This window comes from Rhinolophus sinicus, linkage group LG04, assembly GCF_036562045.2.
Source record: "Rhinolophus sinicus isolate RSC01 linkage group LG04, ASM3656204v1, whole genome shotgun sequence".
Taxonomy (NCBI): domain Eukaryota; kingdom Metazoa; phylum Chordata; class Mammalia; order Chiroptera; family Rhinolophidae; genus Rhinolophus; species Rhinolophus sinicus.
In genome coordinates, this window is record NC_133754.1 from 75,194,277 (window position 1) to 75,222,170 (window position 27,894).

Sequence of the window (27,894 nt, forward strand, 5' to 3'; positions counted from 1 at the left end):
TTCTTTTTTCCCCACCTCTTACTATCTATACGTTAGATAAGTTAGATACTCTTTGACTCCCAATTCACAAATAAGGACACTGGGGCACATGGTGGCTAATGAACGAGCCTCAATCCGAGGTAGGGTTGGAGCCCATGCAGTCTGGCCCTGCTTGGTGAAATGTCCCAGAGCGAAAACACGATGAACGGAATCACGACCTTCCCTACCAAGGCTTCTCTGGACTCCCTGCTCCCTTATGGGGCAGGCGGTTGGGCCCAGGCAACCCGCACGGGGGCGCTGTCCGCACGTAGCGCAGGGTTCTGGTCTTGAGCCCTGTAATCCAAGGACCCCGAACTGAAGGCTGACGCCAGGTGTTACCAGGCTGGGGCTGCAGGTGCAGAGTCCCGCCGAGGGGAGGCGGTGGAGCCCGCAGGGCGGCTACGAAGCAACATTTGGGATGGAGAGTGGACGCGGGAAGGCCCGAGGAGCCATATCAGTGGAGGAGCGGGATCACGCCGCCCTCCAGTAACTTGCAAGGGCGGTGGAGCCGGGGTCGCCTTCCCGGGCCGCGCGATGGCCGGACGGCCATGGGGCGCGCCGGGCGGGACCTTGAAGGGGAACAGCAGTGCGTTGCTCAACGCCTCGCAGCAGGCGCCCGGCGGCGGGGGTGGGGACGCGCGGCCGCGACCCTCGTGGCTGGCCTCCACGCTCGCCTTCATCCTCATCTTCACCATCGTGGTGGACGTCGTGGGCAACCTCCTGGTCATCCTGTCCGTGTATCGGAACAAGAAGCTGAGGAACGCAGGTAGGGGCTCCCGGGGCCGGGCAGGCTGGACGGGCAGCCCCCAACTTTCACCCGATGGCAGCTTCTCCCCTTTCTGGCCACCTTTCCAGAACGCAGCACCCCCCAGCTGTCAGTTGAACTTTTCCTAAGAAAAGTTCAATTCTTTTCTTAAAAACTGAGGATTTGGAGTAATTTTTCCTAATAGAGACCATCAGGCTTGCTTACCTTTATCCTGCCTGTCAAAGATGCTTATTCATTAAACAGAACTCTTCAGTCACTAAAGGGTAGAAAATTTGGGCACAGTCGCGTTCTTTTTATTTTAGGGGAAATACCCACTATAGTTTTCAGTTTCTGAGGTTTCTTAAATTGAAAGGCACTTGATGCAGGTTGCAGAAAATTCCTCAAGAAGCCCTTTCAAATCAGATAACCAACTTATCAACTGCTTGGTTTTACGCATAATTTATTTGCCCAACTTTGTGAAAATATGAGAAAAAATAAGCTGGTAAAAAGATACTGCACTTATTTCAGTTTTGTTGTCAGCAGTAGTTTTCAGTTTTTGGCATACAATTTAAAAAGAGTGATAAGCTTCTAAACATGTTTGGGAAAGTGACAATTATTCCTCCAAGTTAAACAAGTTTACATTTTAAAAATAGACATTGTTGTAATAAAGGGTGTATTTACATGTAATATACCACTAAAGCTAATTTCGTGCTGAGATAAACTTGATTTTTATTCCAGGCAATGAATTGAAATTGGTTTATTCTGGATGGGAGCCTGAGGACTATTTGTCCATAGGACACGGGATGTTCAGATCTCTAAACGGTTAGGTACCTAGCTCTTTATTTGTAGGCAAATTTATGGAAATGGATATGGGGAGGAGAAGGAATGATGCAATTACATGTTTGTCAAAAGCAATATTTTTGTTCTAACCGAGTAGCTGATCAATGATGTAATTTCTAGGAGCCCCCCCCCCCACTTTTTTCCGTATTGCTTGAGACCATGCATAGTTTAAGAACTAATTAATAAGCACCTGATAACATGAATTGAATTGAGTTAGTCCATTGAATAACCTCACTTCCTAGGTGATTGAGTTAAGCTAGAGGAATTCTGCCTTCAAGAAGCGGCTCCCAGAGGAAAGCATAGGTAGGAACCTCCTTGGCATAGGTCTTAGTGATGATATTTTTCAGTCTGACGCCAAAAGCAAAAACAACAAAAATGAAAATAAACAACTGAGACTACATGAAACTGAAAAGCTTCTGCACAACAAAGGAAACCATCAACAAAATGAAAAGGCAACTTATTGAACGGGAGAAAATATTTGCAAATGATTGGATAAGAGGCTAACATCTAAAAATGTATAAAGAACTCATACAACTCAATAGCAAAAAAAAAAAAAATCCAATTAAAAAATGGGCAGATGATCTGAATAGACGTTTTGCCAAAGAAGATGTAACGACCCACAGGTACATAAAAGGATGCTCATCATCAATAATCATCAGGGAAATGCAAATCAAAACCACAACGAGCTATCACCTCACACCTGTTAAGAATGGCTATTATTAAAAAAGAAGAAATAACAAGTGTTGGTGAGGATGTGGAGAAAAAGGTACCCTTGTGCCCTGTTGGTGGGAATGTAAATTGGTGCAGCCCCTATGGAAAACAGTATGGAGGTTCCTTAGAAAATTAAAAATAGAACTACCATAGGACCCAGCAATTCCACTTCTGGGTATTTTTCCAAAGGAAATGAAAACACTAACTTCAAAACATATCTTCACCCCCGTGTTCACTGCAGCATTATTTATAGAGCCAAGATATGAAAACAAGCTGTATTCATTGATGGATGAGTGGATAATGAAATTGTGGTATATTTACAATGGAATGTTATCCAGCCATAAAAGAGAATGAAATCTTGCCATTTGTGACAACATGGATGCACCTCTAAGGTATTATGCTAAGTGAAATAAGTCAGACAAAGAAAGACAAATACCATGTGATCTCTTCTATATATGTAATCTATAAATAAATAAATACCAAAGTCATAGATACAAAGAAAAAATTGGTGGTTGCCAGATGCAAGGTGGAGGGAAGGGGGAGAAATAGGTGAACTGTTTTGAGGGTTGTTTTTTGTTGTTGTTGTTGTTGTTGTTTCAATGTAAATTTGTTGAATTAGAGAGAGGAAGAGAGAAAGAGACAGAGAAAGAAAGAGTATGAGAAGACCCAGTGCTATGAGCATGGTTTGAGAATTATCCATCTCATCCCAGGAGCAAAGCTGTGAGAGAAGCCTGCTTTCTCACCATCGCTGATTTCCTACCAGTCTCCACTGCTCCCTGTATACTGGGTTCTGGAAATGCTGGCTCTGATTACGTATTAATCTGCTTTGCAATCTCATTGTATTACTGATTGTTTTGATTCCTTGGATTAGGGTTCAATAATAGGGCTTTTGTTTTGACCTGTCCAGTGCCCACTCTTTGTACCCTCAAAGAAAAAAAAAAAAGAAGAGTCCCATTTTCTCCTAGCAATAAAAGCAGCTTTCTACGGACTAGACACACTTTGGAGAACCATGTTAACTGAATCCTCAGAGCAGCCATGTGGTGGGGTGCCATTGTTACCCTCTTTACAGGGAGGAACAAGGACACAGATTGGCCATACCCACCGAAGTAGTGGAGCAGGGTTTAAGCCACAGAGCTTGGCCCTGGAGCTCACTCTACGTGATTGCTATAAACAATTGCAGCAGTTGGGAAGTTCGAATCTGCAGAACCTTTCATTAAAAAAAAAAAAAAAATATTCACATGCTTGGAACAATTCTATTTCTGTTATATGACAAAGAACTTATGAAAAGTGCTCCTACCACATTACTTTATATTTTGTTATTTGCTAAACAATTTTTTGAGATGGCAGTCTATAGAATACTACATTCTTGTAGCTAACCTGAACTTTTTCTCTTTTACCATCCACCAGCAGATTGTTGCCTGTGCTGAACTTGACTCTTTGCTTGTATCCATTGCTCAGGTAACGTAGGCTGAAGCTCACTGCCTTCTCCATTACCTTTGGCCACACTCACCATCAGTTTATCAATACTCCAGTGTAGGTCCCATTGAACATGTTCATAGCTATCTTGATTAAGCCCTTGACCATTCTGTTTGCTGTATTCTGATTGTGTTTCTCTTTCCCCTTCTTTCTTTTCCCTTCTCTTCTCTTGTCTTCTCTTTTCTTCTCTCCCATGCCTGTTTCTTATTCATTGGCCTCCAGTATTCTTTAATCACCATAATTATATTCAATCTCTTAGTAGAGATCATACTTGTAACTCAGTTTCCTGAGTGTGTCTGTTGTGCATCAGAGAAAAAGAGAGCCCTGAACTTATAAGCATGTCATATTCTAGAAGTTCACTCACAGATTTCTTTTTTAAAAAGATTTTTATTAAAAACATAGCTAACATACAATATTATGTTTCAGGGGTACCCCCATTGTTATTCAACATTTACATACCTAAAGATAATGATAATGTGAGTGGAGCTGGCTGCTCCCTGAGAAAGTGCCTCTGGCATTGGGTGAGTTGGGTGAGGTGGGTTCCCCGCTGAGTCAGCAGGATGGAACAACGGAGCTCACCAGGCCAATCACATTCAAATTTGGCCCCTAGGGGTGGGCTCAGCACAGGAAAGATGGCACCTCTCTGCAGGCTGCATGGGAGGAAGACACCACCCAGGGAAAAACAGTGACTGTCCTGCAGCCCTGCCCTGAAGCCACACACCTCAGCCTGTCCATCGCCCCCTCCCACCCATCCCACGCTTCCATGCCTCCAATGCCTCCCAAGTCACCGTCCCTTTGCTGGAGCTCAGGGTGAGTGTCTGGGAGTGTGAGAGTCTGTGCATAGGACATTTAACAGGGCATCTGGGTTTCCCGCAGCCTTCTGTCCCAACCAGATGGTCAGAATCCCCACTGTTTTCAGTCAGATGTGGGGGCTCCTCTTCCAGGCACCAATACTCTGGACTGGGGAGACTGGTGTGGAGCTGGGGTCTTGCTTCTCCAGGGAGAATCTCCATGGCTGAGATATCCCTCGTTCTCAACCACCACACAGAGGTTTGGGGACAGCCAGTTTCTCGTCTACACCCCTTTTTCCAGTTTTGAATGGCTCCTCTGTATTCTTAATTATAAAACTTCTGTTCAGCTAGACTTCAGATGGTCCTCTAGGTTGATTGTTCTGTAACTTACTTTTAATTTTAATGTGTTCATGGAAGGAAGCAGGCACAGTGTTTATCTACTCTGCCATTTGGATCTCTCTCTACTTACAGATTTCTTAAAAGAAGACTTTACATGATATTTTGGCTCTTAAGCTGTCTCACAAAATCATCCAAACCACTATGGCTGAAACAATACTCAGAACTTTTGGGCCACCTGTGACTCGTGAGACCCTGAAATCAACCAGCCTTGTTCTGAGTTCTGAAGCTCTCGGGATCTTGGGAGAATAGGAAAAAGTAGTGTGGAAGGGACCAATGGAAGCTTCACATGCAACCTCAGAAATGTCAGGAGAGGTCTCAGGAACAAGACATGATGATAGAGGGTGAATTTAGCCTCAAGGATGCGGTGGAAACAAATGTAAGTATATGCAGCTGCTCACCAGTCAAGTGCTCCTGTGTTAGGGACAAACATATCAGATCCTGCAAACAACTGTGGAAGGAGCTTGTACAGAGAATAAATCCAGAACGTAGAGTCTAGAGCTTCTTTACTGAATGGATCTGTGGTTGTAGATGAGTCATCATGTCTCAGGACTGTTTTCACATCAGCAAAATGATGGGGTTGGAAATATCTGTGAATCCCTTCCAACCATAGTGTCCTTTGATTTACATGATTATTAAACTCACTCTGAATTTGGAGATTATAATGCTACGAAATTGAGTAGCAATAAGAATTGTGGCTATAATGACATATATGTATATAATAATAATAAGCATCATAGACCTAGGAAAGTGTGTCCTTATGAAAGTGTGCCTCACTTGCCCTAAACTTTCTGGTTCACTTATCATTTAACTGCTAGAGAAAGTTTCTCTGCTTTGTTTTCCTGTTTTAGAAATGCCCCATATAGTTTTCCCTTCTTGGAAGAAAATGAAGTGACCAACTGCATAGCAAATTTAAGCCTCTTTTGGTGGGACTCTTTCTGGTTGAGAAATGATGGACTACTTCTCTGGGATATATGCAGCTTCTGGTATTTGGGTAGGATGAGCTGGGGATGCTTATATTGAGCTGGCCAGCAGTGTCTGTGATTGAGCAAACCCCCTGGGTCGGCCAACTTTCATACCTCTGGGTGGGCCATGGGGAGAGTTAGGCTCTTCTAGGCCTGAAGAGACCCTGTCAAAATGTAACCACTTAAGAGGCGCAGCCTAAATAGGTATCTAGCCTGGCCATTCAGTGTGCAACAATACACATTTAAAGAACAGTAGGGTTCACTGGAGTGAGTACGTCACTCTCACTTAGGTGTTCAAAGGCAGAAGGAAGATAAGCATTTCACCAGCTTATAAGTGTTTTTAAAGTAAAGACTCAAACTACCTCTCCTGCAATATCAATTCAGGATGTCTGTATTGAGGTCATAAGTGTGGCTAGTCACATGGTTTACTGGTGATTTAAAAACCAGTTCTGTGGGATCTTTAAAGCCAAAAACATAAAACAAAATACCCATATATGAACCAATTGTCCAAACCCAAAGGAAAAACAACACATTTTAGACAATACTTTTGAATCATTTTATCCTTTTAGAAATTTTCTTTTTTCCATTAAGATTCATGTTGCATCTTATATTCTCTTCTCACTGTAAATGATGCTTTTCTGTGATGTACTTAATATCCATGGACTTCAGATGCTAGGTAAATAAAATTATAGCAAAGCTCTAACTTCTGGGATATGTATGGGCAATTGGAAGAGATATACAGAATTCCTCAACAATCTATTCTGGTGTCTTAATTGTAAATCTAAACTGTTTATCATAAAACTTAAGACTGTTTTTATGGTTCTGGTCCATAATTGATTTTCCAAAAACTGCTGGACATCTTTTGGTGAACATTTCCATTTCAAATATGAGTGTTTTATAGCACCCGTATCAAAGCAACCTTAATTATTAAAGGAATTTAGTTTTTCAATTCTACAATTTTATTTTTTTTAATTTATTTACTAATCTGTATTTGAAACACTTTTCAAGCTTAAGAAAATTAAAGTAGAAGAAAACCAATAGAATTCCACTTTTCACAGATAGCTAATTTGATCTGATTTTTGTGGATAGTGTACAAAAATAACTTATTTTCTTGTTTAGAATGTCTAGTGGTTTGTACTTTTGCACACAGAGCAATTTACAGTTTTCAAAGCACTTTCCCAAATTTTGTTTTATTTGTCCTTGTAACAACCTCCTCAGGTAGATAAGAAGACTAAAACCCAAAATTCACAGATAAGTGATCATTACAGTATCCCAGTACACAACCCAGTGGAAGGAGCTTAGGAATTGAAATCAGAAGATCCAGGATGAGTCTTAAACCTGCAGTACCTTTATTTGTACTATGTTTTGGGACCAGTTACTCAATGTCCCTGAGCCTAAGTTTCTCCATCTGTCCGATGGGGCTACTTATCTCACAAGGATGCTAGGAAGATAAACTTAGATTTTGCCCATCCATCCATCCATCCATCCATCCATCCATCCATCCATCCATCTACTTATCACTTTGAAATTATAAAATACTATATAAGTAATGACATTATTATGTTATCGGTATGCATTTTATGATTGATTCTCTTAGATTGTTTTTATTTTTATTATGCTCATTTCTTTTTAAATGAATTTATATATTTTTATTAAAATATAGCTAGCATACAATATTATAATAGTTTGCTATTATACACCATGGCTATTCAACATTGGCATGGATGGACCTGGATGCATTTTATGATTGATTCTCTTAGATTGTTTTTATTTTTTATATGCTCATTTCTATAAAATGAGGTATACACCATGGCCATTCAACATTTATATACCTAAAGAAGTGATTAATATGATAACTCCAGCAACCATCTGACACTCTATCACGTTATCACAATATTATTGACTATATTCCCCTTGCTGTCCATTACATCCCCATGACTTATTGGTTTTTGAACCTGGAAAGTTGAACCTCTTATTCCTCCTCACTTTCCCCCCTTTTTCAATTTTTCAATTACAGTTGACATTGAATATTATTTTATATCAATTTCAGGTGTATAGCATAGTGGTTAGACATTTACATAATTTAAGAAATGACCCCTCTGATTAGTCTAGTACCCACATAGAACTATACATAGTTATTACCATATTATTAACTATATTCCCTATGTTTTACATCCCCATGACTATTTTGTAACTACAAGTTCACCTTTTTACCCTGTCCCACAACCCTCCCATCTATCACCCTGATAAATCTAGTACCCATCTGACACCATGCATAGTGATTACAATATTATTGACTATATTCCTTATGCTATACCCTACATCCCCATGACTACTGTGTAACAACCAATTTGTACTTCTTAATCCCTTCTCTTTTTTCACCCATCCCCCAAACCCTCCTCCCACTTGACAACCATCAAAGTGTTCTCTGAATCTATGAGATTGTCTCTGTTTTCTTTGGTTATTTTGTTCTTAGGATTCCACATGTAAGTGAAATCACATTGCATCTGTCTTTCTCTGCCTGACCTACTCCACTGAGCACAATACCTTCCAGGTCCATCCATGCCACTGCAGATGTCAAGAATCCGTTCTCTTCCATGGCCGAGCAATATTTAATTGAATATATGTACCACCTACTCTATAAACATTCATCCATCTATGAACACCTAGGTTGCCTCCATACCTTGGCCATTGTAAACAATGCTGCAATGAACATATGGATGCACATGTCCCCTCGAAGTAGTGTTTGGATTTCTTCCAATAAATACCCAGAAGTGGAATTGCTGGGTACTTTGTCTCTTGTTAGACCCTTTACTTTAAAGTCTATATTGTCTGGTATAAGTATTGTTACCCCAGCTTTTGTTTGCTTGCTTGTTTCCATTTTTATGAAATATCTTTTTCCCATCCCTTTATTTTCAGTTTGTGTGCGTCTTTCTATCTGAAGTGAGTCTCTTGTAGGCAGCATATGTAAGGGTCTTGTTTTTATTTATTTATTTTTTTAAATCTGTTCAGCCTCCCTATCTTTTGATTGAAGCACTTAATCCATTTACATTGAAAATAATTGTTGGTAGATATGTAGTATTGCCATTTTATTCATAATTTTGATCATTGTTTCTCTCTTAAAGAAGTCCCTCTAACATTTTTTGTAATACTGATTTGGTGGTGATGAACTACTTTATTTAGCTTTTTCTTCTCTGGGAAACTGTTTATCTGTCCTTTGACTCTAAATGATAGCCTTGCTGGATAGAGCAATCTTGGTTGTAGGTCCTTGCTTTTCATCACTTTGAACATTTCCTGCCAATCCCTTCTGGCCTGAAAATTTCTGTTGAGATATCAGCTGACAGTCTTATGGGAGCTCCCTTGTAGGTAACTAACTGCTTTTCTCTTGCTGCTTTTAAGATTCTCTCTTTGTCTTTAAACTTTGGCATTTTAATTATGATGTGTCTTGGTGTGGGCCTATTTGGGTTCATCTTGTTTGGGACTCTCTGCATTTCCTGGGCTTGTATGTCTATTTCCTTCACCAGGTAGGGGAAATTTCCGTCATTATTCTTCAGATAGGTTTTCAATTCCTTACTCTCTCTCTTCCCTTTTCTGGTACCCCTATCATGTGAATGTTGGTATGCTTGATGTTGTCCCAAAAGCCCCTTTCACTGTCGTCATTTTTTTTGGATGCTTTTTTCTTTTTGCTGTTTTGTTTGGGTGTTTTATGCTACTTTATCTTCTAAATCACTGATTCGATCCTCTGCTTCATCTAAGTTACTGTTGATTCCCTGTAATGAAGCCTCCATTTCTGTTATTGTATTCTTTATTTCTGGTTGGTTCTTTTTTTATGTTTTCTACCTCCATTTTTGTATTTCCTATCTCTTTGTTGAAGTTCTCCCTGAGATTATTGAGCATCCTTATAACCAGTGTTTGGAACTCTGCATCTGAAAGATTGCTTGTCTCTATTTTGTTTAGCTCTTTTTCTGGAGCTTTGTTCTGTTCTTTTATTTGGGAAATGTTTTTTTGTCTCGCCACTTTGGTGCCTCCCTGTGTTTATTTTTATGTGTTAGGTAGGGCTGCTATGTCTTCCGGTCTTAGTAGAGAGGCTTTGTGTAATAGGTGTTCTGTGTGGCTCAGTGGCCCAGTCTCCCTGGTCTCCTGAGCTGCATACTCCAGGTGTGTCCCTTGTGTGTGCACTCCTGTTGTAGTTGAGCCTTGGTTGATGTTTACATCAATAGGAGGGGTTGACCCTCCGGATGATTGGTTGTGAGGAATGGCTGTGACTACAGTGGAGGAGCTGCTGTGCAGAGGCTGCCACTATAGAGCAGGATTCACTTTAGCTGGGCTCTGGTGCCTGCCCACTCTACCCTTTGGGTGTGTGATACTTGGGCATGGTTGGGTGATGTTCTGGCTTGGTCTGAAGCTGGTCACTGGACATGCTAGACCTGAGCCTCCTGCTAGGAGCCCTGCCATGGGCCAAGTTCAGCTGCAGGCTGTGCTCTACCTGAGTCCAATTTGCAGATGGCCACCACCTGCGCTAGGTTTGGAGGTGCCTCAAGATGTCAAGCTACAAACCAAGGCCTGCTGTAGCTAGTGCTGGGCTTAGGGCTGCTCAGCAAGAGGTACAGGACATGCCAAAGCCAGATGCTGCTTGTTTGGGTTTTGTGAACCTTTGAGAGATTTTATGAAAGTACATAGCATGAGCTAAGATAGGTTGTTTATACAGAAAAGCCACTGGAAGTGGCTTGGATGTTTCCGAAAGTTGGATTGGGTGAAGTCTCAGGGCATCACTAAGGCAGGGCAGACAAAAGGTGATAGCCAGTTTGATGGAGACTCAGATAAAGGGCCACATGCATTTGCATGCTGAGAGGGGGAGGGTTCAACAAAGAAACAATGGCTTCTGCCAGTTCCAGGGAGGAGCTGCTCTGCCAGCACTGGAGCTCAGAGTGAGTGAATCCATCAGCAAGTAAGTTAATGTGCAGGCTTTTTAAGAGGAGCACCTGGGGCTGTAGCCATCCTCAGTCTCATTCAGCCACAATCTCCCCTATTGTTCACAGCCAGAAGTTACGGCAACTTCTTTCCTTGGTATTGAACCTTGTGTGGGGATGGAACCCCTTGCTTCTCTGAGAGGGTGGGGACCTCCGTGGCTGAGATGTTCCTCTTGATTGTTAATGGTCACACACAGGTGTGGGACCAGCCCATTATTTGTCTCTACCCCTCCTAGCAGTCTCAAAGTGGCTTCTTCTGTACGTCCTTAGTTGTAGGGCTTCAGTTCAGCTAGACTTCAGGTTATTCTGTAGTTTAGTTGTAATATTGATGTGGTTATGAGAGGAGGAAAGCATAGCTACTCTGCCATCTTGACCAGAAATCTTAAATGTTTATTTTAAAGTAAGTGGACCATTGGTCAGAAATTGAAGATTTAAGATCTATGTCTCTTTTATGACATTGTGCAAATTACACATATTCTCTGATGTCTCAGTTTTCCCCTTTGTAACAAACACTATCTCCTCATAGCAAGTAGGGCTGAGATTTTTTATTCAATATCCAACTTTTGAGAGACTATTTCAGTATCCAAGTTGTTCACTAATTTAAATGAATCAACTCTGAAAGCTACAGTAATTATATCAGATAAGTATTTTACCATTCAAAAAGTTATGGCCTAACTTGGATGTATAGATTTGGAAAACGATTTCAAGCTAATGAAGTCAGTGCTTAATATAACCTCGAATCTGATAATATATATGTATATTTAGTACTGCTAACGTTTTCCTTCTGTAGCTCTCCATGACATTTGAAATTATTGATTCAAGTGAATTTTTTACTTTTTAATACATTTTGTTGATTTTTTTTCCATTGTGTGCTTAGCCATTGTTTTAAGTTTTGTGACTTTTTCCCTGGCCTGTGTAGTACATTATTATGGAACCCTAATTTTTTTTTCCAAATTTACTAAAGTAATTACCAGAATCCCCTGGAAACCTTAGGATAGTAGTTTCAGACTCCTAAGTACATAATTGAATTTGTGTCTGACTTTTGGCTGTTCTAGATATTGATCTAATAAAGTAGAAATTTTCCACATTAAATTAATCATAGATAAGATAGGGCTAATATTGTTAACTTTTAGAATTATTTTTCTCTTGGCAATTTTGAAAGTTAACCAAAGATAATATAGTCATAAATGTAACCTCCTGCTTTTAGTTCTTACTAATAGTTGAGGGTTGTTTTTGAAAAAAAAAATATCTGGTTTGAAAAATATCTGCCTTAGAAGTCATTCTAAATCTACGTAGTCTCTACAAATGAGCTTGTTCTGCTCATTCTTTATTAGCATCTTTTAAAAATAATAACTAGAATATTTGAGGTAAACAGTAAGATCTTTACAAGGTGCCTTGAATTTCCCCCATTTTTCCCAAATATTTTTTAGTTGCTTAGCTGACAAAAGTGCCCTATCTTCTGTAAAAGAAATACACACCCTCTCAGGATTTTCTAGGCTATCAAAGAGGTGATTCATGGATTGTCTTTAAAAATGCATTTGTGCATGCTCAGAACTTTGTATGGTATCATCAATAATCATATACTCTCCTTTGTAAAGATGGCTTCTAATCAGCACCACAATTTTCTCATCTTTCAAATAGGTTTGCTAATCAAGTTGACCAGAAACCTGAGGGCTCAAGAAATTTTAGTGAAATTTAATTATGCTGCAAATGAGGAATAAACTTCTAGGTTTTCTGGTTGAGGGGCTCTAAGATTTATTTTTCTACAGAGCTATACACTTTTGGCAATCACATTAAAGGAATTAGTCTTAGAAAAAGGGACAAGAAAATAAAAAACTAAATCTACTGGTGTTAAATATTATTCAGGCTATTGAGGGTGAATTTGAGTGGTTGAGCTTATGGTTTAAAAGGGATACTTACCTGCTTTGATATTGAGCACTTTGGGGACTTATTCAATATCCATTTAAATAAATATTTATTGCATACCTACAGTGTGAGACAGACTATATAAATGAACACAAATTCTTGTTGATTTGTCAAAATGCAAGACACTGTGTTAAGCTTGTGCAAAACATGGCTTCTACTTTCAAAGAGATTACTTTCTATCGTGGCACTTCTATAATTTTTGTTCTCTAATTTTCAAATAATAAATTTTCAAAGACATGAAGTACAAAGTTTTAAGACTAGAAACATGTTTATATAGCAGAAAAACTTTGCAAAAGAAATTTGAAAGTTTGTTGGTGGATGGTAGCTGGAGTTTAAAGTACATAGTCATGAAAAATTTTTAAAGAATTTTTACCTCAGTATGAAAGAAATATAAGTAATAAATAGGAAATAGGAAATCTACTGCCCACATGAGGCAGAATTAATGAAACAACTTCAAAGAAATTAGTCAATAATAGAGACAAAGCATAGGTATTTGAGAACTATATATTGGCCCTGTATCTTTTGAAGAAAGTATATAGCCTGAAAAAAACACCTGTTGGATAAGGTTTGAGAATCACTTTGCTAACTTAAAGTTTTAAAAAATTGCCTCACATAGCTATTAAATGGCAGATAATAAAAATTTATAATCAATAATTTGTATTTACTTTTATAATATTGACACATCTCGTAATACAAAATACTCTTGTGATCTTGAAAATAATAATGTGCTTTTATCTTTCATGCATTCATTTCTTTTTTTCTTTATTTAAATAGTTGTTGGATGTCTTCTAAGTACCAGGTCTAGTAAAATTTAGAGCTTGGGACACAGTTCTGTGGCAAGACAAACACTCTTCCAGTTAATTCACTATTATTTAAGATTTGGTTTAAATTTTAATTTTTACTTTTAAGAGTTTGCCATTGTTAAAAATTAGTTTTAATTTATTTTGTACTGTTTGTTATTTATTCTATTATTTTGCCATTAATTGTTTTTTCTATCTGAGTTTTTGAACACTCAGATATTTTCATTTTGGGGAAGGGGGTCGTGTAGGTATCATATTCTTTTAACAAAAACCTTTTTTTTAAAGGTTGTATTTTCTATATTTATATATAGAAAGGTTAAATATATAAAATTGGTTTTTACATATCATTTTATATATGAAACATCTTTATCTATGGAAAATTAGTCCTATTATAAACTCAGTTTCTGTGTGTGTGTGTGTGTGTGTGTGTGTGTGTGTGTGTGCGTGTGTGTGATATGTTTCCTTTGAAGAAAATGGCCTCTAGAATCAGAAGGCCAGGAGTAAAACCTCTGCTATCTACCAGGTGTGACCTTGGCAAATTACTTGTTTTATCTTCTCACCTGTTAATGTAGGACAATACTAGAGTTGTAAAGATTATATGGATTGCTACCCTGTACTTAAAATGTATTGTGCTTTAACTATAATAGTCTGGGAAGTAGAATAAATTATTTGTTATATAGTACACATGGTGTACAGTTATGACAGACGAACATATTTTTATTTTTAAGGCAGAGTATAATATTTAACACTTTTAGGCCTTTGTTCCCTAAGTACATGAAAAACAGAGTCAAATTTTGAATTTTTAAGAATTACCTTTATGAGAATCTTATTTTATACTTTTGTAGTGTTAATTTTTTTCATTTATTTTATCATTTATTTAATTTAGTATATAAATAGGGCAATACTATGATTGTACCATTTTTAATAATAAAAGGCATTCTCTTTTGGAATTTAGCATTTTAGAGCTCTTCTCTAATTAAATAGAGATATTAGTAAGTGCCATTAATTTATTTAAGTTGGGATTTCACTGAGTCCTTCAAAATTGGGGAACATGTCTAAGGAAATAAAGACTACAGTCCCAATACAGTTAATACAGTTTTTATTGATTACATGTTAATGTGGCCAAAGTATTAGGTTTTTGTTTTTAAAGTTTCATTCTTCATTTTGTAATAAATAATAATGCAGACATTGGTAATTTGTGTTCAGCTTAAAGATGAAAGGCTGAATCAATCTGGCTATAACATGGATATTTACACATTACAAAAGTCTCCCTAAAGCACCCTTCTGAGAAAAGAGTAACCAGATGTAGAAAATGAGCAGAATTCTTAGCAGAATTTTACACCTTTAAAAACTGACTGAAAGCTGAGCTAGAGCAAGAGTGTTATGTGTGTTACTTAAGTTTAAACGACTTAAGGTAGTCTTAGTCCCCTTTACTGCATGTATACTATATTAATGGAATAGTTAAGACAATCTATCCATCAACTATGTTTACAACGTTAGGGAGTCACCACCAAGTTAAGGTGTAGGACAAAGAAGACACAATGAAATAGATACACATTGTGTGGAGACACAATGGGAGAGAGAAAGAGGCTGCAGAGCCAGGAAGGCACGTGGGGTAAAGCGGATGAAAAAGCGAAGACATTAGATGTAATCATGTACTATTCATGCAGGATAGTCTAAGCACAGGTATTATATGAACAGGGCATTATATTTTAGAGACCTACAGGAGGATGAACGTTGAGAGAAGGGGGTCAGTAAGACTATCACTGACGATTGGAGAGAAGTTTAAGCGATGTGGTGTGGGTAGAAGCCACAAGTTATAGGAAGGTAAATGACAAATTGGTGGGAAAGGAGAGAAATATCGAGACAGCCTTGCTTGAAAAGTTTGATGGGAGAGGAAGAGGCTGATGGCTGGAGGGGTAGGAGGATAAAAGGAGCCTTACTCGCTATAAAGAGGCCCCTGCAAGATTGCAGGGATCAGAGCAGGGAGATACCTCCTCAGCCATGGCTGTCTCACCAGTGGAGGAACCTTCTGTGAAACAATGTTGTCATCACAGTGCAAAACGTAAGGAATGCGTATTTATCCAAAGCCAACCATTTTCCACGTACTCTCTTGAATCGTCACTGTGGCCATTATCATCTTGATTCAGTACCTGTTAAGAGACTGGGGCTCTGGGAAGCTCTGGTTTACTATTTAGGAAATGGCATAGCCAGGATTGGAATTCAAATATGTTTTTGTTTCTAAACTTGTTGTCCACACTATCTCTAATAATCTGAAAAGACAAGTTTCTCATATATAGTCCTTTGAAGTTCAACAATGTAAGACGTGGCCTGTGTGCTCTAATGTACAAAAATAAAACCCTTCACATTTCCTTGCCCTGCCAGAGAATATTCCTTAGTCATTTACAGCATCTCAGTTTTTTCTTGTCATACCATTAACATTTATTATGAACATGGAATTTTTTATTCTCACCAGGTTTATAATAGATTCTTCATTAAACCAGACTGCTTAGATCTGCTTAGATTTGCTGTGTGAAACAAACAAAAAATGTTGCCAAGAGTAGCTGAAGGACATATTTTTTCCCTGTTTCAACCGGTGTTTACCACTTAAATGGTAAAGTTCAGACACAGTCAGGGTTTTCTTTTTCAATCTTTATGAACAATGATTCAGTGGGTGTCTAATCTTGTTTTCCACTTAGTTGAAGTCCAGGCTAAAATGAAAGAAGGAATGAAGATTGGCCTATTGAGAAAAACAACATCCTGGCAAATAAGAGCAAAAAAGCAACTAATTTCTACGCTTTTATGGTTATAGTTTAGAGTCTAAGGATGCGTTAGTTCATCCAGCAAACCATTCCTGAGTACCTATTATGTGCCGGGCGCTGTGCTGTCACTGAGAATTAAAAGATCCCGCAGTCCTAGACTCAAATAGTTCACAATCTCTTAGAGGGAGACAGATGTCTATGCTCATATATAGAGTCACATGTTGGTTTGATGTTGGAAGCAAATCTACGCAAATCTTCAATGAAAGACATTGAAGAGCCATGTCAAGAAGCATTTAAAGTCTGTAACTTCTACCCAGTAAAGTTTGTTTGTTTGTTTGTATGTATGTATAAGTAGTTCCTCTTTTTCTACCAAGAAGCTGGTGACCTCTTTAGAAAACCACCCAACCTCTTTACAGAGCTCAAGGTTTATCTTAGGTTGCCTAGAAACAGAACCTGAGAACAGGTTCTAGGTTTATTACTCATGCTTTATTGCAGGAGGGCTCTCAGGAGGAACTGAAGGAAGTGATGGGAGCAGGCTAGGGGAGGAGAGTCATGCAAGAATGGTATTTCAGGTGAAACCTAGATTTGGCCTGACCCATGAGACTGAAGTATCTGGGCATCAATCCAACCACAGAGTTGCCGTCACTTGAGGCAAGAGGGTTGGCCTGTTGGTCAGTGTCAGTTGGTCATTTTTATTGTTCAACTGAGGACAATTCTCCGGAGAAGGATGCAGCTGCTGGCAAATGGAATTACCTAACACTCATTCAAATTTCAAGGATAAATGCTTGTGGACGGAGTCCCAGAGAGCAGTTTCCAGGCTCTCAGCCTCACGTGGAAAGATGTTGGCTTGGGTAGTAGATGGCCATCAGCTGTGGCTGGGTGGCCATCAGCTATTACCTGTTAGACATTAGCCACTAATATAACTGCTGTGGCTATGCTAGGGTTTGTTGGTTGGCAGAGAAGTGGACGGCGGATCACGCACCATGTGGAGCCTGCTTCCTGTATCTCCAACCCAGCCGCCAGCGAGACTATAGTGGTATGAATCCCCCATCCGTGGCTCCGTTGGTGTTCCCTTTTGGCCTCACCATATCCTGCATTCTTGTGTGGGGAAGCAGGAGCTGAGAGCCTGCGTGACAATGCTCCATCCTAGCAAAGGGGATATGGGAAGGGCATTAGCAACAGCTACTAGAAGACCTATGAAACAGAGAGAATGTACAGAAGCAGCTGGAGACCAGGCTTGCCATAGTAACAGGCTTCCGTCGCCGGCGTTTTGAAGAGAGCACACAGAAGGAAATTAATCCTCCTCAGGTTAAATCAATGCACAGGTGTGATTATTACCAAATTAAGAGCAATATAGCCAGAGCTGTAGAAACATTGTTGATGAAAACCTTAAAAGCTCAAACTTTGCACAATGTAGATAGGGAGATAGATTTATCTGTAATTAACATAGCAGCAAAGTAATAAAGAAGTATTTATTCAAATGGAAGTCAGCATGAGATTTGCAGAGCATAGGATTTAAAAAAAAATTTTTTAAGTAGTAAAAATAACTGGTAAGAGATAAGAATCTGGCCCAAGCTAAGAAATTCTTGTACTGTCCCCTAAGATTTTACTAGTTAATGAAGGAGATGCCACAGTGCCTAGTGCCCTGCTTGAGCCTTCTGAACATTAAAAGAAAATATGGCTTCTGCTTCTCTTCCACTTTCCAAATCTCATGCGGTATTCCTTTGTGGACCATGCTAACCCATAACTATGCCAGGAAGGAAATTCTGGGAAATGTAGTCTCAGCTTATCTAAACTGACACAAAACAAAGCCACCACAGTCAGTCCACCCCTTGGGAATGTAGCATCCATATATATCTCTTTTAACTATACTTAAGTTCCAGATAAGGGAAACATCACAATTATGATTTCATCTCACATAATGCAACTATCCTAGCAAAACTGAAAATACACTGACCCTCTCTCCAAAAGACAATACAGTCTCTTTATTCATCGTTGCTTGATTTTCATTATTCATCGAGTGGAATCCCATTTCCCATTCGATATCCTGTAACGGAAATACTGAGATATAAGGTTAATTACTAACACATATTAGATGACAGGGGAACAGAAAAGGGAAAGAGACAAACAAACTAAACCCCCATATCACACCACACCCCCCCCCACACACACACACACTACACACACACACACACACACACACACACACACACACACACACACAGCAGATATGACAAAGCTTCCAGCTGAGCTACCTGATAATCACATCTGCACAGGTTATGGCTTATTTTTTTCTTCAAACACTTGTAAAATGAGATTGGTTCAAAGAAAATTAATGATTTAATTAATGTAATTACTTGAACAGAAAAGAAACAACTACTACAAAATAAATGCAACGGAGTAGATTAAAGCCATGAAAGAAATCTGTGACATCACCTGTGATCTTATTTTTAAGCTCTTTTAAAAATAAATCTATATTGGCCAGTCTGTCGTCATGGCATCCTGGGTAAAACTGTACCATTTTGATGACTACTTAATTTGTAGCTTACTTTCATATATTTTACTTATTTTTAAAGTATTAAACATGTTGAGTTCAAAATTCATTAAAATATACCCACTTTGGAATTTAAATATTTCATTGGTAATTAAAATTTATCTGTAGGAAAAATAAATTTGCTTTTATTGCTTTAATTTTGCCTAATTTAACCACTTTTCAAATTTGTTTTTATGACAATTTATCCAAAATTTCTAAACAAATGGCAAAAACCATGTCTTTTTTAGTCATGACTGCTATTTTACTTCACTTCTTTGCAATTTTTTTTTTTTTTGGAGGAAGTAAAAATAACCAGATAGGAACTTTAGATACAAAGTCTATTTTATTTCAGATGTTGGGAGATAAGTATTTAATTTACTTCATCAAGCATTTGAACAAAAGTCTCAGCTGAATGCTATTTAGGATACAAATATGAGGAAGACAATCTCGGGAAAAATAGGAAAGCCAAATTTACAAATTAATATAATAAAAGGCAAAACATACAGTCACTCCACCTGGAATGTTCCACCTCTGTCTAGCTCATTTCCTTCCTCGCTGCCTCGTCTCTGTACATACTCTTGTTGTACTTCTTTCTATTTTAATTTTGTTTGCTTTTCTCAGATCAAGGATGATAGGATCCCTGTCTGTTAATTCCTGTTTCTCCAGCACCTATCATGTGCGCTTAATAAGTTTTTATTGAATGGAATTTATTATAATTTAATCCAAATTAAAAGTGGTATAAATAAAGTGATTTAGGAACCTTCAAAACAGGAAGCTCTTCCACGTAGTTGGGCAAAGGGAATTTCTACTTAATGTGGGTTTGGGGAAATAGGTAGTATTTTTAAAGTTAGGAAAGGGAGCCATTCAAGGCACAAGGAAAAGGAAGAAAGGCAAATGAGCCACCAAAGTGAAGAATGTACTTGCTGAGCATCTCAAAATTTGACTAGAGTTCTTTTTTTATGTTTTAAAATGTGTTGAGTTATGTTAATATAAAAAATTATCACTTAACCTGAATATTTAGGGTTTAATTTTTGTACTTTAAATTCTTTATAAATAAAAAAAAAAGTATGCTTTTTCCTTTAGAATGAGGTGAAAGTGTTGTGGAATTCCAACATTTATTGAGCATTTATCATGTGACAGATACAGCTCGGCAATTAACAAACATTGCCTCATGCAAGCCTCATCATACCTCTATGAAGAAGATGATATCATTATCTTCATCTTATAGAAGAGGAAACTAAAGTTTGTTCAGATAATATCACTTGCCCCAGTTAAATAGCTAGTAAGTGGTAAAGCCAATATTCTACCAGGCAGCTGATTACAGACCTTCTTTTCTCTTAACTATTATGTGATGGACAAGGATCCATTGCTCTCCAAGAAAAGGAATTAGAGGCCCATTTGAGAACCACTGAAGAACTAGACAGAGATAGAAGGCCTGGAATTTAAGGACATCATGGCTGGCTTGGGAAATAAGATGACATGAGGTTTCTCAGGTAATGTAGAAGATTCCAGAACAAAAGATGTGACAGGAGTATACTGAACTCAAGATTTTTTAAAGCACAAGAGAAACTAAACAATTTGAAAAACAAGTTTTGAAGATGGCAATGCCTTATTCTGGGGATGTGGGTATTTATGAAGAGCGGGATTAATTTGACAAGGGCAGTGAATGGGCTCACTTCCTGGTGAAAATAGCCTCTACTGCATTTGTAACATGGTAGTAGCTACGATGTCAAGTCACCCAAGTTGCAGAAACAGCTCTTTTTTAAATAACTGTGAAAGAAAATTCAATCCATGAGAAACCTGTATTAACCTGTATTTTCTAAACCTTTCTCTTTTAGGAAATATGTTTGTGGTGAGCCTAGCAGTTGCAGACCTGGTGGTGGCTGTTTACCCCTACCCCTTAGTGCTGACATCTATATTTAACAATGGTTGGAACCTGGGATATCTGCACTGCGAAATTAGTGGTTTCCTAATGGGCTTGAGTGTCATCGGTTCAATATTCAATATCACTGGAATTGCCATTAACCGCTACTGCTACATCTGCCACAGTCTCAAGTATGACAAGCTGTGTAGTAACAAGAATTCCCTCTGCTGCGTGTTCCTGATATGGATGTTGACACTTGCTGCAATCATGCCCAACTTGCGTGTCGGAACTCTGCAGTATGACCCGCGGATCTATTCCTGTACATTTGCACAGTCTGTCAGTTCCGCATACACGGCAGCAGTTGTGGTTTTCCATTTCATCGTTCCCATGACCATAGTCATCTTCTGTTACCTAAGAATATGGATCCTGGTTCTTCAGGTCAGATGGAGGGTGAAACCTGACAAGAAATCCAAACTGAAACCACAGGATTTCAGGAACTTTGTCACCATGTTTGTGGTTTTTGTACTTTTTGCTGTTTGCTGGGCTCCTCTAAACTTTATTGGTCTTGCTGTAGCCTCAGATCCTGCCAGCATGGTACCCAGGATCCCAGAGTGGCTATTTGTGGCCAGTTACTATATGGCATATTTCAACAGCTGCCTTAATGCAATTATATATGGAGTGCTTAACCAAAATTTCAGGAAGGAATACAGGAGAATTATAGTCTCACTGTGTACAGCCAAGATGTTCTTCATGGATAGCTCTAATGACATAGCAGATAGAGTTCAATGTAAACCCTCTCCATTAATGGCCAATAATAACCCAATAAAGGTGGACTCTGTTTAAAAAGCAGTGCATTATTGGCATGATATGCACACTGCTCAAAGTCTTACTGATTTTCATGTTTGCTTCCCTCTTGACAGATTTCTAGAAAACCAGCGTGGTTGAAAAAACGTGTGTTCTTAAGAGGTTGCCTCTATACTTCCTGAGCAAACGTACTATCAACCTTTAGAACAGGTCTCTAATTCTCCTTATCAAGAGAAACACAGAACACATAGAGAGATATATGTTAATTGAAGAATATGTTTCAGGGACAGAAGGGGGTAATTTTAAATAAAAGTGTTGAATATATTCATTTGGAGAAAGAGAGTGCAAACTTTTTAATTGCAAATGAGTGCCACGAGTGTAATAATTACTTTTTTCTTCCCCTTTTAAAAGATTTCTAGTATGAAAACAAATGATGTCTTTTATTTATAATGAGTAAATGGAACAAAATGGGGTTCGTGCAGTGAGTGACTCATTACACAGTGAAAGGCTGAATATAAATCAGTGAATAATTCAACAGCAACAACCACTACAAAGTTTTCAATTGGCTGTGTTAGCATTGGGTAGTCATGATCATAAATGTTTATCATTCTCCATTAAAAGTTGCACATTCAACTAGATAAAGAGCCAACTATATGACAGAGCCCCTTTCCAGTTGTCAATAACCATAGTATTTTAAAGAAATAGCTACATATTCAACTTTACTAAACATTTGGCTTCTTATTTTTGTCACTGAATATCATTATTCATGTCACGGACCAGCTGTTTTTAATTGATCTCTGTTAATTTATTAAGCCATCTAATCAGTTCAGTTAAAAATGACAAAAAACCTAAGAGCTATACTTTAGATATAGTGTTGAATATGTTCTAGATTGATAATCTACTTGAACAACTAAGTATCTAAACCAGATAGTTTTTCCTTTATAAATATCTCAAAACAATATGCTTTAATGATTCATTTCAGTATTTGGATTGCCTTAATAATACTAAAAGTCTAGAAGAAGAAAAAATGCATGGGCAAATTATGGTTTCATAAACGATGGCTCTAGTTTACCCCAAACAGTTATTTGGGACTACTATAAGGTTTATTACATAGAGTGCTTTGCAAGAAATTAGAGCCATGTTTTAAAGTTCTGCAACCAAACTCTCATATGCTTGAATGAGTTGGTGATTTGCAACTCCATACATAAGACAAAAAGTGATCTGGATATATTTCCTAATATCTCTTTATCTATATAATCAGAATCTCCTTAGAAAGTTCTAGGATTCATTATTTTAAAGGTTCGTCTGATAATTCTTCTCATTAAGCATTTTGGGAAACACTAAATTATAGCTTACAGTGGTGATGGTGTTGGTGATGGCGGTGTGTGTGTGTGTGTGTAAGTTATCTCTAAAACTTTACCTATCAAGTCATTTATGTGAAAAGTTCTAGTCAGAAACAACATTAAACAGTAGAGATAATTTTTAAATTAACATTCCAAATTTTAGATAACTGAACCTTAAAAAAATTATCCATGTTAACTGAACTCTTTTTGAAATGCATTACACTTTTTTCTGGATGCTGAAAATAAATTACTGTGTTACTAACTGTATGTAGTATGATTGGTCTTTAGAAAATGTCTTAATTTTCTAAGAAAATTATTTTTTAATTTATACAACAGCAAAAAATATATTTTTAATTTATACAGCAGCAAAAAATTATTTTTTAATTTACACAACAGCAAAAAAAAAAAAAAAAATGAACAGAAACTATGAACTTTAGAAATTGTCTGCCAAGTAGAGTATCTCCCCTGAAAATCAAGTTTGTAACTTTAAAGTCTTGAGATGTTTTTCTTCACTATCATCAGAATATTAGCTAGTTAAAATATTGACAATGAAAAAACAACTCATAAAGATCAAAGTAAAAGGCCCAGACTTTCTCTAATGGGATCTCATTGTAGACAACCTGTAAGCATTCAAGACATTATCACTTGTTTGCTCACTACAATGTAATATTAGTAAGCAGAACGTCCTTAGCTAATTATGTGTGTGTTTTTTCTCCTGAAAAACTCAAATGTGTAATCAGTTGTTGCTGATTTTCCAAGGTACAAATTACTTTGTAAACTATTTGGAAGGTTAACTTTTTCAAGACTACTAGATCACTAGTAATGAAATGACTGTTGCATCGTACAAATTGGTACATGAATAGCATTGAGGGAGATTGTGCTGTGCTAATCAAGAAAGCAACTCTTTCATGAAATCCACCAAGTTGTGTTAATCAGCTATAAACCTCTGTTAAGGTAAACCTCTTCAATCTATCAAAATTACTAACCAATATAATAATTGTCAGCCTTCCCTCTGTCTTTCGAAATACTAGTGGTGATGTGAGAGTTAGCAATGAAAAGAAATAACATTTTTAGTGGCACACTGACATATTTTATGAATATTTGCATTTGCCAAGCTTGGATTTCACTGCCTAAGCTGGAAGCTTTGTGAGGCTGAAAACAGTACCGATGTTATAACTGGGAAAACCTTTTTGCTAAAGTACTTGGTGGGATCTGAGACTCTGGATAGGCAAAGTCTACACAAGACCATTTGAATTGGAATAAGGATAGTAAAACATCTATCATTGTCCTTTCTAAAATGAATTGCTAGCATTATATAATTTAAGTACCTACACTAATATCCACTTGAAGTGGATAGACCAAAGAATTTGACCATTCTAATTTTCATAAATCATTTGAATATTACCACTGGAGGGTTTGCCTCAATTGTAATCTCTAACAGAAGATTTAAATCATGTAGGAGCTTTATTGCCCTCAGTGAATGTTACTTTTATAAATATGTTACTGTATTTCTTATACCTCCTGCAACAGATTAGTTGGGGACATATTGCCAATATCTCATAAGCTTTATAATCATATAAAATATGCTTATTTTGTTTAAAACTAAAGAATTAATACATACTATAGATCAGGGAGGGGAAAAGAATAATTTCAGTTTGTCTACTCAACTGCATGTTTCATTACTAAATATTTGTGTGTATAACTCATTTACATGCATAAACATGACTTTTTTTTGACAAAGCAGCAGAACTACTTGATTTTAAATATTCTGGGAAGTCATATGACAGAATAATCAATCTTGGGTATTAAATACATAATTACTCATTTAGTAAGCACATTCAACCTGAATGTTATGTAATGAAAAATAGTTTTGACCATATTTTTTAGACTGCCCCTGATGTATCATTAAATATCCACAGTGAATAAGCAAACATTTGGAATATATAGATACATTTCAAGTCAGTTTAAATTACTGAATTGTATTTGAGAATTACCTAAACATAAACTTCTTTAAGCAGGCTTTTCTTTTAAAAAGATAATTTTCACAATTTCTTTTTCACCCTTCCTTTTATTTTTGTCTACTGTTATGCTTGAAAATAATCTCCATTTAAAAAAATTATTTTGTATTGTACTAAAAGTGCTATGTTCTCTACAATAGTGACACCAGCTTTGCTATACTAATTACAACTTCTGTAAATCTAAAACTGTGTGTTGGTGAAAATATAGAGAATAAATGAAAATTATTTTAGTTATGTTCAATATTTATGTTACTGATAAGTGAGTAATTATTTTAGCAAAGGTCATTTGGAATACCAAAGATTAAATGCAAACTAAATTTGTAATATATAGGAAAAGGCCAAAATGGAGACACATTTAATCAAAATTTCAGTGTACATATAATTACCAATAACAAATGGTAAAAATTCAGTAACAAATGTGTACCAAGAGATTGGTAATTGTAATATTTAGAGGGGTGTGATCTAAGCTGTGGTGCCACATTCCTGAAATGTTGGGACATATCCTAGTTGGGTTCAGGATATATGTCTACAACCTGAAGGATAATGTAGTCAAATGTACAATCACCTTGTTTTAAAGTGGCAAAGGGAAATGTAAATTCAACTATGGGACAACAATCATAAAGGAATATATAATAATGTTAGAATCCGAAGCCTTAATCATATTTTGTAGTGTTTACCATCTATAGAGCAGAAACATTTTAAATTAATAAAAACAATTATTTAGGAATGTTTTTTACTGTTAAAAAGTTGAACACGAGAGACAGTTGTTCATGGGTGTTTGTGTGTATGCATGTGTATTGTGTGTTTTAGCCAGTTGGACCCTTTCCATTTCATCTTTGATGTTGATGATCTTAAGCCTCCACAGCTTTGAAGAGTAAAACAATTGTTTAGATGTTCTCCTATGTTGTTAGTAATAATGAAATAATGCTTCGTCCCTAGGAAACACTGCCTTTATTACAAAGACACATTACTGTGTTCTGATTACAGGCCTGTGACTAACAAACCCATTTCAGAACCAATTGATTATCATTGCTTGTAGACATTAGATACTGATCCTGTCTAATTTCTGATAGTACTATTACTTGGCAGTGAATGATGCAAGCATAACATAGAGGGAAGAAAGTTGTTTTGTTTGGAATAAAAAAATAAATTGTTTTATACCTTTTATTTCCATGACATGATCTACAAATCTCTATAAACTCTTGAATATTTGTGCCTAGAAAATTATATATCTTCATTGATTCTGTGACCAGTGAGCTAGAGAATAAACTTTTGTTTAGACAATTCAAAATTGTTAAATATAAGATATTAACCTGAGTTCTGATATTGTTTTATACTTCTACCTATTTTCTTCAGCTTGGGTATAAATTTAAATAAAAACATAAGAAGACTTTTTTCGAAAGACGATTTATTCTTATATTTTTGAAAATATAACCCATGATGTAATATACTTGCATGTTTTTTACTTTCATTTATTCATGTCTGGACCTTATTACTGCCAAGAATAAACTTCAATGGAATTTTCGCTTGTATATATTTGTTCTAATAAATGATATATTACATATGAAGGTATATATATGTAGAAATGATTTCTTGTAATTATTTTCAAGGTGGTCAGCTTGTTTTCCCTGTTATTTGTTGGAAATTAAATAAAATAAAAGTTGGTTAAGAATGGAGAATGGTTTGATAGTCAGGTAAAATATGTATCTGTTAGTGGACAATAAGCCTGTCCTTTTTTGGGCATTTTTGTTAGCAGAATTTAAACTACTCAGTTACTCATGTGTTCATATACTATATATTTATATATTCTTGTCTATCACGGAAGAGAACTGAATTTAGTTGAACATTATCTGCTCCAGCTTGATATATCCAGCCAGCAAGCTGAATTCTATTACAATTACAATTTTTTTGCCCTATGTGACAAATGTGTTTCTGTAAAAAAAAATTTTTTTTTTAATTGAAAAAGAAACAGAAAACACTTCTTAGTATACATGTATGGGATGAATTTCTTTATTTCTTCTTGCAACGTCTTGGGATGGAGTGTGTGGGGGGCAGGGGAGACAGCTTATATTCTTGACCTTTGCATGGCTATTTAATAGAATCACTGAAGGGAACTTAGAGACCAATTTCAAGTCAAATCCTCATTTTACAAATGATGAAGATGAGATTCATTAAAAATTATGAGTCTCACCAGTGATCTACAAAGAGTTAGTGAGAGAGCTGAGACTGAACCACAAGCTCCTGAATTCACTAAAATGTTAGAAAATATTGGGCCCCTGTTATTTTCCAGAAACTGTGCCAGGTACTAGGGACAAAGTGATGAGTACAGCGTTTGCTCTTCAAAGAGCTTACTTACCACGTCATAGGAAGGGCAAGCTAACACATAATTAAAGTGCAGTGTGGCTACTAACATCACACACAAACACACACACACACACACACACACACACACACACACACACACCACAAGACACAACTAGATGAAAGTACACATCTATGAAGTAGGCTTTTCTTCCAAAAACTCAAAATTGAATCTGATTTAACCAGAAATTATCAGGAAATGTAGGGAACAGGTGCACATATTAACATCACAGGACGCCATCAACAAAATTCCATTCCATACGTATTGGATGAAAAAAACCCCTTTCTCTAACAAATATTTGAGAGAGAAAAAGATGTAGGGTGAACCTAAAGATTAAAAAAGACTTAAGAGAAATGTCAATCACTTGTACTAAATGGATTTGTTTGAGATAAACATTTAAAAAATTATACAATATAAAGTTAAAATGCAAACACTACTAAATATTGACAATATTGAGGTACTACTAGATTTTTAAGGGTATGATAATGGTGTTTTGATTCAGTTAAGACAAAAAGCACTGCCTTTTAGAGATATATAATGAAGAATTTGCACATAAAATTATATGATGTC

General features: G+C 37.0%; 1 protein-coding gene across 1 annotated transcript; it reads left to right on the forward strand.

The window, feature by feature from the left end:
* The first annotated feature begins 415 nt into the window (after window positions 1–415).
* Window positions 416–23,358, forward strand: MTNR1A (melatonin receptor 1A). Its single transcript, XM_019736058.2, has 2 exons — window positions 416–784; window positions 20,772–23,358. Exons 1-2 carry the CDS (start codon window positions 553–555, stop codon window positions 21,638–21,640), a joined length of 1,101 nt encoding a protein of 366 aa, XP_019591617.2. The 5' UTR covers window positions 416–552; the 3' UTR covers window positions 21,641–23,358.
* Window positions 23,359–27,894: the final 4,536 nt, after the last annotated feature.

Excerpts from the sequence above, each read along its gene's own strand:
- MTNR1A (XM_019736058.2), top strand. The coding sequence starts at position 553 with ATGGCCGGACGGCCATGGGGCGCGCCGGGCGGGACCTTGAAGGGGAAC. Across the intron at positions 785-20,771 it reads CAAGAAGCTGAGGAACGCAG|GAAATATGTTTGTGGTGAGC; the intron begins GTAGGGGCTCCC and ends TTTCTCTTTTAG.